At 47.1% G+C, this 15,490-nt stretch overlaps 1 protein-coding gene and 1 pseudogene across 2 annotated transcripts in view; one reads left to right on the top strand and one right to left on the bottom strand.

The window, feature by feature from the left end:
• Window positions 1-2,465, top strand: part of LOC135213305 (V-type proton ATPase catalytic subunit A-like) — a 35,354-nt pseudogene extending 32,889 nt beyond the window's left edge.
• LOC135213023 (katanin p60 ATPase-containing subunit A1-like) overlaps window positions 1-15,490 on the bottom strand; it is a 32,368-nt gene that overhangs the window by 1,731 nt on the left and 15,147 nt on the right. Inside the window, exon 8 of one of the 2 annotated variants that reach the window (XM_064246833.1) lies at window positions 3,001-3,200. In XM_064246833.1, coding sequence (XP_064102903.1) covers window positions 3,002-3,200 — 199 coding nt within the window. In that variant the 3' untranslated portion in view covers window position 3,001. Of the gene's footprint in view, window positions 1-2,872; window positions 3,201-15,490 lie in introns of those variants that run through there. The other variant, XM_064246832.1, reaches the window with a different exon arrangement.

Genomic DNA, 15,490 nt, shown 5'->3' with positions numbered 1-15,490 from the left:
TACATTTTTATACCAAAACCTTTATTGTTTTAAACAGGGATACTTTAGATGAAATTTCTTCCAATTACCATCTCTTATTAGAATTCAAAATTGCAAGTTGAGATGATTCCTTAAGAGAGTGATACTAAGTGAATGACATTGGTAAATTGTAGTAGTCAAATTAACTCTCATCATGTATTCTACTGTAGTCTAAGCTTCAGTTCTAAATTCTTGACCTGTTTTTCAAATCAAGTGCAAAATTCACGAAGGCAATGGCTGTGTGATAGAAAATTGTAACCAATACCTTTGTTATTAAATGAGTATAATTTTTGCAGTATACCATAACAGGTAAGGTGAGCCAAAGGAAACTAGTTTGGGGGGAAATAAACATCAGTTCTTCCTAGAAATAAAAATCAGTGTTTCCTAGAACTGGTGAAAGTTTGTTTGTATGGTGTTTTTACGTTGCATGGAACCAGAGATTATTCAGCAACGGGACCAACGGCTTTATGTGACTTCCGAATCATGTCGAGAGTGAACTTCTATCACCAGAAAAACACATCTCTAACCCCTCAGTGGAATGGCCAAAAATCGAACTCGCGGCCACCGAGGTGGCAGGCAAAGACCATGCCGATCACGTCACTGAAGCGCTTGAACTGACGGAAGTCTGTAGCTCTGTTTCTATTAAAATTCACCATTCACCTAGCTGATTCAAAGTGGTTGGTCTCTTTCTCAAAAGAATTTGTCTAACTAACTTTTAACTTTGCTACTGCTCAATGGCCAAGAGTTTTAGTTTATCTTATAAAGCAGATTTATTAGTAAAAGTACCAGTTCTATAATTTTTTGTCTAATCATAGCTAACTGGTCATCATTACTATTACTGAGAAAAAGAGGTCTGACACTCAACTTTAGATAGAACATGGATGTCATGTCAACCTCGACCTAGCTCATAGCCAGCATTTCATCACATATCATTTCAAGAAATGATTTCGACAAAATAAATTCTTTTTAGTTTTAAACATCATATCGGCCTTAGAAAAGGTTAGATGGAATACAGTCAAGTGTTACTGAACAACACTGACAAATTTAGAATTAACTATTTCTATATACTGTATAAATTGTCTTTTGTAATTGTTACCAAGCATTATTAGAAGAATGCTTATATTTCTTGCTTTCGTTATAATCACTAGACTTCCCTAATTAAAACTGTAAGAAGTACTGGGAGTTTCGTGATTTCGTATTAAACACAGCACTGTAATATCATTTCAGACTGCCTTCAACAAACAGGTCATCTCACCTTTTCAACTATTTATAAGACTATAAGTTCTTCACATGTGCTTCCTTTCATATAGAGTACAAACAATTTGAATATTTTCTGAATTCATTACTTGCTGTACCATCCAACACCTAAGTCAACTCTTGAATATTCATAAAGGTCCATGGTTGCAAACTACCACAAAAATATATAAGTATTTCTCTTTTCCAATATATGACACTGACTTAGAAGACCATGTATTCTATATGGATTTGGATTTCTCCACCACTACGGTTTTGTTTGTGTTACTTACCATGGATTGTGCAACTAATGCAAATGGATACAATTGCAAAACTGAGCTTTCCGAGTTCAAAATTATATGTGTATGTCTGAGTAAAATATATAATTTTAAAATAATTTGTATTTTTTAGGATACAAACCTGAGCCTTTTATGCAGGTATACTCCTCAATGTGAGCTGGAATCAGTCACTGAAACTTGGTAAAAAGGTAGCTATTCGAGTCTTAGAAGACTCCCATTCACATGCCATCACAGAATACTTTTCCATTGGCATCAGCGACTAACAAAAAAAGGCCTGCCAATCACAAGAGCAGGGGAGTGATGACTCCTATAACATGACAATTTTTAATCAATTTGTATTTTTCATAGCTAACAAACCTGAGGTCTTAACAATAGGATAATCTTCTAGCGCCAGCTGAAAACAAGTTAAAAACAATCAAAGATGGTAAAACAAGGAATCTGTGGCATCTGGCAACTCATGCGTATATGAGGTGGCAGCTGGTCACCGACCAAGCATAGAACCTCGTGATGCACTAAGTCTTTCTTTGACCGCCTTGGAGAATGGTCACTTTTGCTCTCCTCCCAAGCTGGTTGCTTTGTTTGCCTGTGATTTCTTTTTGTTTCAGTGTGTTTGTCCTAATCAGTCTGGCATAAGGATAACAAAAGTGAAAGCGGTCCTGAGCCTCAGCTAGATGTGTCTGAGATCTCACTTGAAAAGGAAATCTTCTGAGAACCAAGTGTAATCCTACCATGGGGGGTGACAGAGGTCACAAGGAAGCTAAATCTGGCCTAATGATGGATTCAAATCATGGTTCACCCCCAAATGGGGTCTTCACTCCAGCTGACACCAGTGAATACATTTTAGACAACGTACTTATTGTTCCAAAACCTTTCCCCATGACAGCTGCAGATTCTACTTCTAGAAAGGAGCAGTGATAGTGGGGGTCCACCCAACAGAGGACATGAAAAGCCACATATACTTATTCATGCCCTTCAACCTCCATTATTCACACTACATATCCATAGTAAAGTAAACACCATAAACAATAGCAGAAGATCCAACTTGGCAGTCACCAAGAGTGCAGCAAGAAACCCTTACTTGATGACAACAGCAGGTGAGTGAAGGTATTCCCCACTCGTCCTCTAACCATCATTTACCACCTTGTAACCAGATTGCAATGACAGATTCCAGCTTGCATAAAAGGTGATGGTCAGTATTGCCAGAGGAACAAATAACAAAATGACATTTCTGAGATCTGAATTCAAGAGTAGATTTTTTATATTTTTATGACTGTAAGTTGCAATAGTTTTAATGTGCTAATTGAATAAAAAAAACTGCATGATAATTATTTTATACTCCATTAAGCAGGAGAAAGACAAATGTTGCATGCTAAAGCTGTATAATTGATCCCAATGCCTCTGAAACTGTTTCACTTCTGAGACAAACTTTTTATATAGAGTCATCTAATACCTCAAGAAGACCCAAACTCCTTCATCCACATCTCATACTTCTCCAGATCATCTTGGGAGACAGACTTATTACATTTAAGAATGGCATCATGAAAATCTTCTTGGGTTACAGGAAGGTCAAGCTCCTCCTTTGGTAAGGCACGGATTTCATCTGGTGTCAAGCCAGCTATTTTACGTCTCATAGCCATCATAGAAGCATCTCTGGAAAACATGAAGTTTAATATCAAAACACTGCATTTACTTAAAACTTGAACCTGGTTCTTGGAGACGGTTCAAAACACGGGTAAAAATATTAAGAAAAAGTAAATTAATATTTTGAATTACAAAAAACTTAAATTCTAATCTCTGCATGGGAGTCCAGAAATCATTAGACTTCATATACAGTAATTGTAATTATTCATAATGTGGACAGGTACTATTGAGCAGAATATTTAAGATGGGATTTTCATACTATTGAATAACCCTTAGAGTTAAACTATTGAATAACCTCTATCATTCATACTTTGGCCAAAACCCATACATTAACATTATTGAATAAACCCTAATAACTATAGACTTAGGCAGGTTGCATTAAAAGAAACTTAAATTCCAAAGATACTCTTCACATTTTAACAGGCCATCACAGGTCACTTCTTAAACCCACTTTCTCTTAACTACAATGAAACCTTGGTTTTCGTACTAATCCGTTCCAGAACCTCCCACAAAATCCGATACATACATAAACATGATATTGTTAAACTACAATAAAGTTTTGTACATACTTACCTGGCAGATATATACTTAGCTATAGTCTCCGACGTTCCCGACAGAATTTCAAATCTCGCGGCACACGCGACAGGTAGGTCAGGTGGTCTACCTTACCGCCGCTGGGTGGCGGATGTACGAACCACTCCCGTAAGCTTGTCAGATTTTTCTCTTCCACCTGTCTCCTGAGGGGAGGCTGGGTGGGCCATTTAATCGTATATATCTGCCAGGTAAGTATGTACAAAACTTTATTGTAGTTTAACAATATCATTTTTGTACATGAACTTCCCTGACAGATATATACTTAGCTGATTGGCACCCTTGGTGGAGGGTAAGAGGACAGCTCAATAATACAGGTAAGACGGGAAACAACTAATGTTGTAGGATATAACAACCTTGGTTCTCACCTTTTCAGGATGAAGACTTCATAGATACTATCTCTGAGTCTGCATTGCCTGGAGAGCTACAGCTAGGACGTTGACCTGATGCTGAAAGACTCTCGGATCTACCATGGGATATGTTTATCCCCTATTGTGGTAGAATCCAAGTCGGATGCTGTTAGAGGGACCTTGTCCGCTTACCTAACAGATCCTTACCACTACCTCTGCAAGGAGCCAAAACCCACCAGACCACCTAACCAAAATACAAAGGGTTAATATTACGACAAAAAGAGGTGCCTCCTGCAACCTCTTTCAGACAACCAAAAAACAACAATATAAAATATAGGGTAACATATAAAAAATTTACACAGGATAAGTTTCAGCTCCCTGCCCCAGCACCGAATCCGCCGATACGAAAGGACCCAAGGCGAAGCATTTATCATATGTGATTTTCACATCACGTAGGTAGTGGTTTGCGAAAACCGATTGGCATCTCCAAAAAGTCGCCTCCATCAAGTTCCGCACAGACATATTTTTTCTGAATGCAAGCGAAGTTGCGATGGCTCTCACCTCGTGAGCTTTCACTTTCAGTAGTCTAAATGATCTTCCTTACAGGCAACATGTGCCTCTGTAATAAGGCTTCTCAGAAAAAAGGAAAGAGCATTCTTCGACATGGGCCGAGTGGGAATCCTTTACGGAGCACCAAAGTACATCTTGATTAGCCTTAAGTTGTTCCTCCTCTTAAGGAAATACTTCATAATTCTCATAGGGCAAAGAGTTCTTTCAGGCTCTTCCCCTACTAGAAAGATAAACTACGAACTTCAAAGCTCCTGGGCCAAGGGCGTGATGGGTTTTCATTCTTTGCAAGGAAACTTGGAAGAAACGAACACACCATAGAATCTTCCTTAAACCCTACATTGCCCTCAATAGCTTGGAGCTCACTCACTCTTTTAGCTGTAGCTAGGGCCAAAAGGAAGATAGCCTTCTTCGTCAAGTCCTTGAAAGAGGCTAAGCCAGGAGGTTCGAATCTAGACGATCCAAGGAATTGTAGGACTACGTCTAGATTCCAGTTCGGTACTCCATGAGGACGCTTAATGGTTTCAAATGATCTAATAAGATCATGCAGGTCCTTATCATCGGATATATTTAAGCCTCTATGTCGAAATACCGCGCCAACATACTGCGGTATCCCTTAATAGTTGACACAACCAGATGACATTCTTCTTTGAGGAAAATAAGGAAATCCGCAATTTGGGTCACAGAGGTACTGGAAGATGAAATGTTCTTCCTCTTGCACCAACGTCTGAAGACATCCCACTTTGACTGGTATACACGCAGGTGGAAGTCTCCTCGCTCTTGCGATTGCTTTAGCAGCTGCTGCTGAAAATGACAATTTGTCAAAAATTGCATTTTTCCTAACTATACAAACCTGAGGTCCTTTAACAATAGGGAAGGTAACTAGCGGCAGCTGGGACGGTCGTAAGCTTCGAACAAGGGAGAACGGTAGTTAACTGCTTGTCCGATCGTGCGCGCGGCCCGCTGCGCCGCCCGAGAGGTGAAGAATCACTTTTGCTTTAGGCCCATGCAAAAAGTTGCAGAGTGAGGGGTGGCATGAGGTGGGACTATATGTAAAGGACCTCAGGTTTGTATAGTTAGGAAAAATGCAATTTTCGACAAATTGTCATTTGTTCCGATACGTAATACAAACCCTCGGTCCTTTAACAATAGGAAGACTCACTTCTTGGTGGGAGGAATCTGAGTCTTTTTGGTGAACAGACTGGTGTTCGTCCAACCCTGGAGTGCCTCCCTGGTCGTAAGAGCAAGGGAGGGATCCAAACCTCTGTCCGATTGATCGGGGGTGTGCACCGCAGGATCAATGGCAGACCTCTGGGCCAAGTACTAAGAGAGAGCAATCGTATCTCTTCGTACCAGCAAGCAAGAACTTGTTCCTGTTTGCAAGAGACAATCATAAAATGATGGGTTTGTCTCAATTGGCATCCACTTCCTCCCCCTTGTTGGAGGAAGTGGTGGATATTTACTCCTATCCCTACTGAAAGGGATAGGATGGTGCTCTATTGAGTAGCTCACCTGCATCTCGTCCTTACCCAGCAGGGTGACGACCGTGTCCCTCTACCCAAAGGTAGAGGGAAGAGATGGGAAGAGGAGCCAGTCACACTCTCATTCCTCATCCATTCTTACGGTCACACCAGGACTCGATGCTGTTCAGCCTGCGAGGGTCTGGGTTAACTACACAACGTGTTGAGCAACCACCACGGTTCATAGGAAAAAGATCCAAGGAACTGTGGGCAATATCCTGAAGGTAGAAGGAGGTGCATGCGGTCCGGTTGGACCAGGCGCCTGCCTTCATTATCTGCGCCACGGAGAAGTTCTTGCGGAATGCGAGAGAATGATGAAGAGGCGTCCACACTCATCCTGGGTGTCGAGTTTCTTCAGACAGCTCCGTCGCACCTTCACAGGACAAAGCAGCATAGCCTTCGTATCGGAGGCGGTGAAGTCCATTAGGGAGGGTATTGTGAAGGACTCGAACCAATCGTCAGTTACCGAAGGGTTCTGAGTCTTCGCTACGAAGATCGGTACGAAATCGAGCGTCACAAATCCCCATCCCTTTGTGCTTGACTTCTCAAGAGAAGTCATGCAGTTACCTAAGACGAAAAGAAGGGAATAGTCGTATGACCTATCCCTCTTCTCGACTTTGGTTATGTACAGTACTCATACTGACAAGCTATTAAGACGAAGTAATGATTGCTCTGGAAACAACCGAACTAAGTCCACAGCATAGTTCGTAACTGACTCGGGCGCTCTGACAGCTGCCGACTGACTGGTTCGGAATCAGTAGAGGCAAGTTGTCCCAAGCATCCGGGTAAAGTCACGTGACCTTCGCCCTTTAAAGAGTTATGCTGAGACCAACAAATAAAATATTTGTTAGTCACCGATGCCGGACGGCGCGGCGATGATTCTCTTAATGCATAAACTCAAAAGGCGAAAGTCAATTGCCTTCAAAAGACCGAGGCTCCCTGATGGCAAGAAAATCTCATAGACGTTGAATCTCAGCTTAAGGAGAAACAACACTATGTGACGTTGAAGACGAAGGTAGGCAATGAATGCAACCTACGTCTTCCAGCTGAATCGAGAGAAGGAATCTCAAGATTCTAAACCTGTGCTTACAATTGACTGAAAACGCTAACCGCCATTTCATTGCTGTCCGTTGTGCAATGAAAGCGGGGCGTTCTTCAGTAATGAAACACAGGGGAGTGCCGCCTGAAGAACTGCTTCTCATGGGCTGAACGTTTGGAAGTAGAGCTGGCAGGTGTGGGAGTAGGCGATGTCTTTCAATACATCTGCTAATCCGGGGTGAACAATGAACAATTGTACACCTCCGAATACAAGATATTTTGAGGACAAACTCAGATTCCGCAAAAATCATTCGCATTATCGGGATACGATGCAGCAAGAGACTATTACAGATTTCTGTTACCGTGCGGTAAACAGAAAGATGAGAGTCGAATAGATATCTCTGTTTAAAATTCTCGCAATACCGAAGACGATGAATACTAGCGTTTCACAGCAGTAGATGGGTCATTCATGTATGCGAGAATCCCCGTTAATCAGAGACTTAAGTCCGTGATTGTTGGGCAGAGATACGGTTGTTATTCAATCAAAGCAGGTGAGAAAGACATAAACAACCGTCTATCTCAAAGCGGCAGCTGATACTGAAATGCCTCGGGCAATTCAATACGCAGTAGCTGTCGCTGACTCGTCATCCTGAGTTGCCAAGTAATCCTTTCCACGAAGGAATGCGTTCGGCTAGAACCACCGAGCATAAAAAGATATGCTCGAGCAATTATATTTAAGCGAAACGAATTTCGGTAAATATAAAAGCTTAAATGGTGTTGTTGTGACAACACCATAAGTATATAAAATTGAAAACTGGAAACTCCTGGGAGGTTGCAGGCACCCGGGTTTTGCAGTTCAATTAGAATACTTTTCGTCTAAGTCTCAATCCGTAGAATAACCAGGATATGCGCCTACCCCCTCAGGACCATTCAACTGCTTAGCAGAATCATGTCGCGAGGTTAATATACGTAGTATATTTGTAGGATTCTGAACAACGATCTCCATCCTAAATTCTTTCCTTCAAGAAAACAAAATAAGGATTGGAGATCGACCACCTTCGTTCTCTATTAAAGAGAGTGAAGGAGAAGTCTTCCTCGAAGGAAGCTTCAATGGTGAACAGAATACTAAGACGATAGTTCCAGCCAAACTGGATATTCCCGTCCGTTCTTCTCTATTCCAGGTTGGTCGCCTACTGTCACAGTCTTCTTCAGCAGCAGTCTTCTTCCTAATGCTAGAAATTCCAGGAATTCGAGCATAGGCGAGGTTCCCGATTATCGTGTAACATATCGGGGATTCGTCTCGCTCACTTTGGACCGTGGTCTCGCCTATGTGTTTGGAGATCGTAAGAAACTCTAACACTGAATGCGCTAGAAATTCCGTAAAATTCTAAGCAGTCTGCGAAACCCCCACCGAATTCGTCAAACGATATCGGCTGGTGGTCCTCTCGATTCCCGTAGAAATCGAGAATGGGGCAGGATCCCTCCTCAACGTACCGGGGCTTACGTCAGGTAGGACCCGAAGGTCCCCCCTGGTAGCGCAGTCCCCAACGTGGATCCTACAGAGAAATCTCTGTAGGATCCTTCCCCTTTCCCTCGTAGCCGTAAGGAGAGAGGGAATGGGGGAGGAATTGGATACTGGCTCGCCTTCCCAGTGGAACTAGCAGTTGGAGAAGAGTAGGAGCAGCCATCGCCTTGCGGCGATGGCCTCTCAGAGTCTGGGAAAACGTATCGTCAGGAGAAAACGTTTTCCCGAGGAGGGTTACGAACTCTCACTGTAGGTAAGGGTCTGCCGCCACTGTGAACGTCGTCTGGGTGGGGCTGATCGACACCTGACAGGAGAGAGCCGATACCGTCCTCCGACTCATTCCAGTCCTCGTCGAGGTCGAAAACCTCTCAGGAGGACCGAAGGAGTATTTAAATACGGTGTCCGAAGACACGTAGAAACGCCGCTGTCGCAGTAGAGGAGGTGGAAGTAGCTTGATCGACCGGCCAGAACTGAGAGAGCCTTCTTGTCCGGAGACGAGAGACTCTGGTTGCAAGACAGAATCGGCAAGCTCCAATCGCGGCATACCACCGTCGGTTTGGGTTCCCTCTCGGGCCCCAAAACGACTCGAGCAGAGACATGGGCTCTGCTGGTGGGAGCGGCGATCCTTCCCCCCGGTCGTTGTGCTGACGAATCAGTGCAATAACCTGGGTAAAGTTACTCTGAATCTCGGAAGTTACAGCGTCTTGAGGAGTAGGACCGTCCAGTCCCTCCAACAAGAGCAGCTCCCAGGACCCTCCTCCTTCAGAAGAAGGACCAGCAACAGATCCCTGACGGTTGCCTCCAATCACTTGCGCGTACGTCCTGGTTGGTCCTAAGACCAACCTGGCACGTGCGGCGTCGTGACGGGATCGTGAGCGGCGCATCTCTCACGATCACTCCTATATACCTCGCTCTTCCTGGCGTATGCCGAGGAAGTTGAAGGTATCGGAGAGACAGAACTGACGCTACCCCCTACTCCCCCTCCCCCTGATGGTACGGCCTCCAATCACTTGCGCGTACGTCCTGGTTGGTCCTAAGACCATACGTGGCACGTGCGGCGTCGTGACGGGAATCGTGAGCGGCGCACCTCTCACGATCACTCCTAGCTACCTCGCTCTTCCCGGTGTAGCCCGAGGAAGTTGAAGGTAGTGGAGAGACAGACCTGACGCTCCCCCCCCCGCTCGCTGGCAGGACCAGCGTACGTGGGGCTGCAGCCGATCACCAACCCGCGGTGGGGATCGATCTGCAGGCCTGGCCGTGCCGCTCACCTGTGGCGAGCGGCTCGACTGAGCACGTCGACCCCGGTCCCGTGCGTCAGACGAGCTGCTGCTGGTCACCGTATCCACGCCCGGTCCCTGTGGGAGCGGCGGTCAGGTGACCTGCAGAGCTCGCTTTCGCCGTGAGACCGTGAGCGTCCTCGCGGCAACGTCAAACCGCTGGTTACCAGCCGAGGCTGGTACCGTCGGTCGAGGGGACCTGGGGGACCTCTTTCCCAGCCTCAACCCGTGGCCGGTCAGAGACCGTCACGTCCACCCGAGGTACCGGCTGGTCGCTGCGAGAGCGGCCGCGCTGGCCTGGCGAGAGTCACCTGAGCGGCTCTCGACAGTCTTCTGCTCCGTGCCTCGTCATGACGCTGAGCGAACTCAGGCGTCTTAACTTTGGCTGCACGGTCACCCGAAGGAGATCGTACACTCGGAACTTCTCGCGGACGAGAAAACCGAGCCGGTACCTGGCTTAGCAGCAGAGCTGCAAGACCAGGCGAGGGTGTACCAGCGGTAGCCAGCACACCCTTGGTCCCCGTCTTCTTCTTCTCAGAAGGGAGACGGGCCCCGTTCCCGAAGGAACCGGAGGACCAGCAGAAGAACCCCCCCGTCACACCGGAATGTGACGAGCCCTTCGAAGTTCCCGAAGGAGTCTTCTTAGGGGGAATAACAAAACCCGGTTACCAGTGGTCGCTGCGAGAGCGGCCGCTGGCCTGGCGAGATCACCTGAGCGTTCTCGCAGCTTCTGCTCCGTGCCGTGGTCTTGGCGCCGAGCGAACTCTGGCGCCGAAACTTTGGCTGCACGGTCTCCCGAGGGAGAGCGTACACTCGGGATCTCCCGCGAACGAGAGACCGAGCCGGAACCTGGCGTAGCGGCATCGCCGCTAGCACCAGGCGAGGAAGTACCAGAGCTAACCGATACTCCTGGTCCCCGTCTATCTCTTCCTTACGGAAGGGGAGACGGGCCCCGCTCCCGAAGGAGCAGGAGGAGCAGCAAAGGACCCCCCGTCCCACCGAGGTGGGACGGGCCCTTAGAAGTTCCCGAAGGAGACTTCTTAGGGGGGGGAGGCAGCCTTCTTCTTCTTCGGCTTATGGGCCTTAGAGTCGAAGGGGAAGAGGCACAACAGACGAAGACGAAGATGACACCTTCCTCTTCTTCGTCAGCTCACGCAGGAACAGTCGTCAGGTCCTCCATCCAGGCCGGAGTCGGGCCTATTGCCGAAGCAACACGGCCGACTGCACCTGTCCGGAAGGACCTGGGACTGGGGAAGACACACCATGGGCAGGACCAGCATGGACAGGCTCAGGAACCAGGAGCGACAGGAACAGCAACCAGCTCAGGAGCGGCAGGAACAGCGGCAGCGGTAAACACAGAAGGGACAGCCAAGCCAGTAGCGGGAACCACATCAGCGACAGGTACGGCAGGCCCAGCCATCGCCTCGTAGAATCATCGGCAGCCAGCGCTTGGTACTGGCGGCCGGTCCAGGGGCGAGCTGCTGGAACAGCGGAAGTCTGGGGCAGGCAACACGAAGAAAACACAGGCGGCGGCGGCATACCCCTCCTCGGTACGGCGGCGACCGGCCCTAGAAGCGGCAGACGGCGTCACCGACACAGCATGGGGAGTGTAGCATAATCGGCCCGTGAAGGTTGTAGTGGAGACCACTCCAAGGTCACCGCCCCAGACCTCGCTAGACTCTGCAGCAGATCGTGGATGCTAGGCACGCCCTGCAGCCGCAGTGGTCCATACCTGTCCAAGGTCGTCTCCCACGGCTGTAGCACCTGCGGTAGCACAGACAGATTAGTAAGAGGGGTTGGTTCCCTCACGCACGGGGGGGGAGACATTGCCCCACCCCGAACGGAAGGAAGACCCCCAAAAACAAAATACGAGGAAGCTGAGCGGGGGGGCAGGAAAGAAGACGAAGAATCGGATACCAAGGGAGTCGCGGGAGAGCTTTCCGACGACTTCCTGGCAGACCTTCGCTTCCCCTACCCCCGCACAGCAGTGAAAAGTAATATGAAAATGAAACAGAATACTGCACTTGCGATTCACTTCATAGAACTTAAAGAGGGAAAAATCAATTCCCGGTAAGAGCGGAAACTTGATCCATAATAATATGATGCTATCATAAAATATATAAATGAAAATGAACAATACTGCACTTGCTATTTTCACTTGTCACAGCAATAAATAAACGTAAGGATTAATTCCCGGGTCGAAGCGGAAATTGATCCAAAATTAAATTTGATGCAATTAATAAATGAAAATGAAAAGAAAACTGCATTGCGAATCCACTTTCATTGCATTCTATTCATACAAAATAAGAGGCTCTTGCCGAGCGCAATCAAGCTCTCGGCAACGAACGCACAGGGCAAAAATATAATGAAAAGAGTACTTACATCTTTCAATTACACACTTTCGCCCAAAATACATGACTCGGCGCGAGTTAACGCCCTCGGCACCGAGACATAATTCAAGGGTTCAATTCATGAAAAGAGCGGAAATCGCCGTCTCTACGGCGATAGCTCCATGTTGATTCATAATTAAGTAATGAAAATGAAAACAGTGTACTTACAGTTTCATTTTCAAGTCAAACCAAACCATTATAGAAAACACAATATAAACAAAGCATACGACGATGAAGCGGGCAGAGAGCGATGACGAACACGTCCTTCACACCCGCGGCCGAAAGCAAAAGTGATTCTTCACCTCTCGGGCGCGCGAGGGCGCGCGCACGATCGGACAAGCAGTTAACTACCGTTCTCCCCTTGTTCGAAGCTTACGACCGTCCCAGCTGCCGCTAGTTACCTTCCTATTGTTAAAGGACCGAGGGTTTGTATTACGTATCGGAACAAATCCTTTCGCTCTGACCAAACTTTGGACAGTCTGAAACCAGTCAGACTGAGAGCGAGAGATTTTTGTGGTACCTGTCGAAGTGGGGTTGTCTGAGTAGATCGCTCCTTAGCGGGAGCGATCTTGGAAGGTCCACTAACCATTCCAGTACCTCTGTGAACCATTCTTGGGCCGGCCAAAAGGGAGCGATTAAGGTCATTCTCGTTGAATCGGACTCTACGAACTTCTTGATAGTTAGCCCCATGGATCTTGAAGGGGGGAAACGCGTAGACGTCGAGTCCGTTCCAGTCTAGAAGAAGAGCATCTATTTGCGACTCGCCTTTTGGATCCGATATCGGAGAGCAGTAAGGATCCAGCCTCTTGTTCTTTGACGTGGCAAAGAGGTCTATGTGTGGCCTGCCCCATAACTTCCACAGGCTCTGGCATACATCCAGATGAAGGGTCCACTCTGTGGGAAGGACCTGATCTTTCCTGCTGAGGAGATCTGCTCTTACATTCCTTTCTCCCTGCACGAACCTGGTGAGAAGCTTGATTCTCTTTCTTCTGCCCACAGAAGAAGGTCTCTTGCTGTCTCGTACAGGGGGAAGGAATGCGTCCCCCCATGTTTCCTGATGTATGCCAGAGCTGTAGTGTTGTCCGCGTTGACCTGCACTACCGATCTTCTGACTTTGGGCTCGAAAGCCTTCAGAGCCAACCACACAGCCATCAACTCCTTTCTGTTGATGTGCCAGGCTACCTGGTCCCCCACCCAGGTACCTGACACTTCGTTGGTTCCCAGAGTTGCACCCCACCCCATGTCCGACGCGTCGGAGAACAACACCAGGTTGGGGGTCTGTGATTGAAGAGACAGTCCCTTCGCAAAGAGGTTGGGATCTGTCCACCATAAGAGATGTTTCTTGATGTCCTGTGATAACGACAGGGAGTACGTCAAATCCTGAGAACGACGACTCCAATTCCGATGAAGAAAGAATTGGAGCGGTCTCAGGTGCAACCTTCCTAGGGAAACGAATTGCTCCAGAGAGGAGAGTGTCCCCAGCAGACTCATCCACTCCCTCACTGTGCATACTTCTTTCCCTAAGAAGGTTGTTACTCTCTCGAATCCTCGGGCTATCCTTTCCTGCGAGGGAAAAGCCCGAAAACTCAGAGAGTTCATCTGTATCCCGAGATACACACACTCTTGCCTCGGGAATTAGTGATGACTTCTTGAAATTGACGAGAAGTCCCAAAGCCTTCGTCAATTCTAAAGTTACTTGTAAGTCCTTCAAACAACGATCTTCTGAATTGGCCCTTATTAGCCAATCGTCGAGGTACATGGATATCCTCACCCCTTTCAAATGAAGCCATTGAGCCACATTCCTCAAAAATCCCCGTGAACACTTGAGGGGCCGTCGAGAGGCCGAAACACAGAGCCCTGAACTGAAAAATTTTCCCCCCCATCATGAATCTGAGAAACTTCCTCCTCGAGGAAGGATGGATCGGTACGTGGAAGTAAGCGTCCTGTAAATCCAAGGAAACCATCCAGTCCCCTGGACGAAGTGCTGCCAGCACTGATGAAGGCGTTTCCATCGTGAACTTCTTCTTTTCTACGAAGAAGTTCAGGGCGCTTACATCCAACACCGGTCTCCATCCCCCTGAGGACTTCGGAACTAGGAAAAGGCGGTTGTAGAAGCCCGATGAATGATGGTCTGACACTAGTTCGATAGCCCCCTTCTCCAGCATCTGATCTACTGCTAGATGGAGAGCTTGATTCATGATGGGGTCTCTGTACCTGGCCGTCAGTTCCCTTGGGATGGTCGTCAAGGGAGGTCTTTCGACGAAAGGGATGAGGTAACCTCTCCTCAGAATAGAAAGGGTCCAAGGATCCGCCCCTTTTTGGGCCCAGACTTCTGCAAACTCCTAAGAGTCTGGCGCCCACCGTTGTTTGAAGGACTTGCAAGTTATTTGGGGGTCTTTAACAGACTTGGCGAAAGTCTTACCCCTTCTTGAAGGTCTACGACTCTAAACGTAGAGGTTCTTGATGAAGATGCCCCTCGAAAGGGTTCTCGAACACTTGCCTTTTCCTTCTTAGCCTTGGTAGGGAAGGAAGGGCGAGGTTTTCTTGCCGACTGTGCCAAAAGGTCCTGGGTGGCTTTGGCCGAAAGTGACCTCGAAATGTCCTGCACTCGATGTTTCGGGAAACAACTGAGTAGACAGAGGAGCAAACAGCAAAGAAGACCTCTGAGCATGGGAGACCGACTTCGTTAAGAAGGAACAATAAACCGACCTCTTCTTCACGATCCCGGCCCCATAAAGGGAGGCGATTTCACTCGCTCCGTCTCTTACTGACTTGTCCATACAAGACAAAAACACACATAAGATCATCTGGTGAAATTGACTCTGGCACTTCAATTTTCTTGGTCTAGGACTCCCAACGACCAATCAAGGAAGTTAAATACTTCTAGCACTCTAAACATACCTTTGAGCAAATGATCCAATTCATTCATTGCCCAAGTCGTCTTAGCAGAGTTAAGGGCAGTTCTCCTTGTCGAATCTACCAGCGCCGAAAAATCCGAATCAGCCGAAGACGGTAGACCCAATCCTAAGGGCTCTCCTGTT

This window comes from Macrobrachium nipponense, chromosome 42 (genome assembly GCF_015104395.2).
Source record: "Macrobrachium nipponense isolate FS-2020 chromosome 42, ASM1510439v2, whole genome shotgun sequence".
NCBI lineage: Eukaryota > Metazoa > Arthropoda > Malacostraca > Decapoda > Palaemonidae > Macrobrachium > Macrobrachium nipponense.
This window is presented reverse-complemented; position numbering and strand designations above follow the sequence as displayed.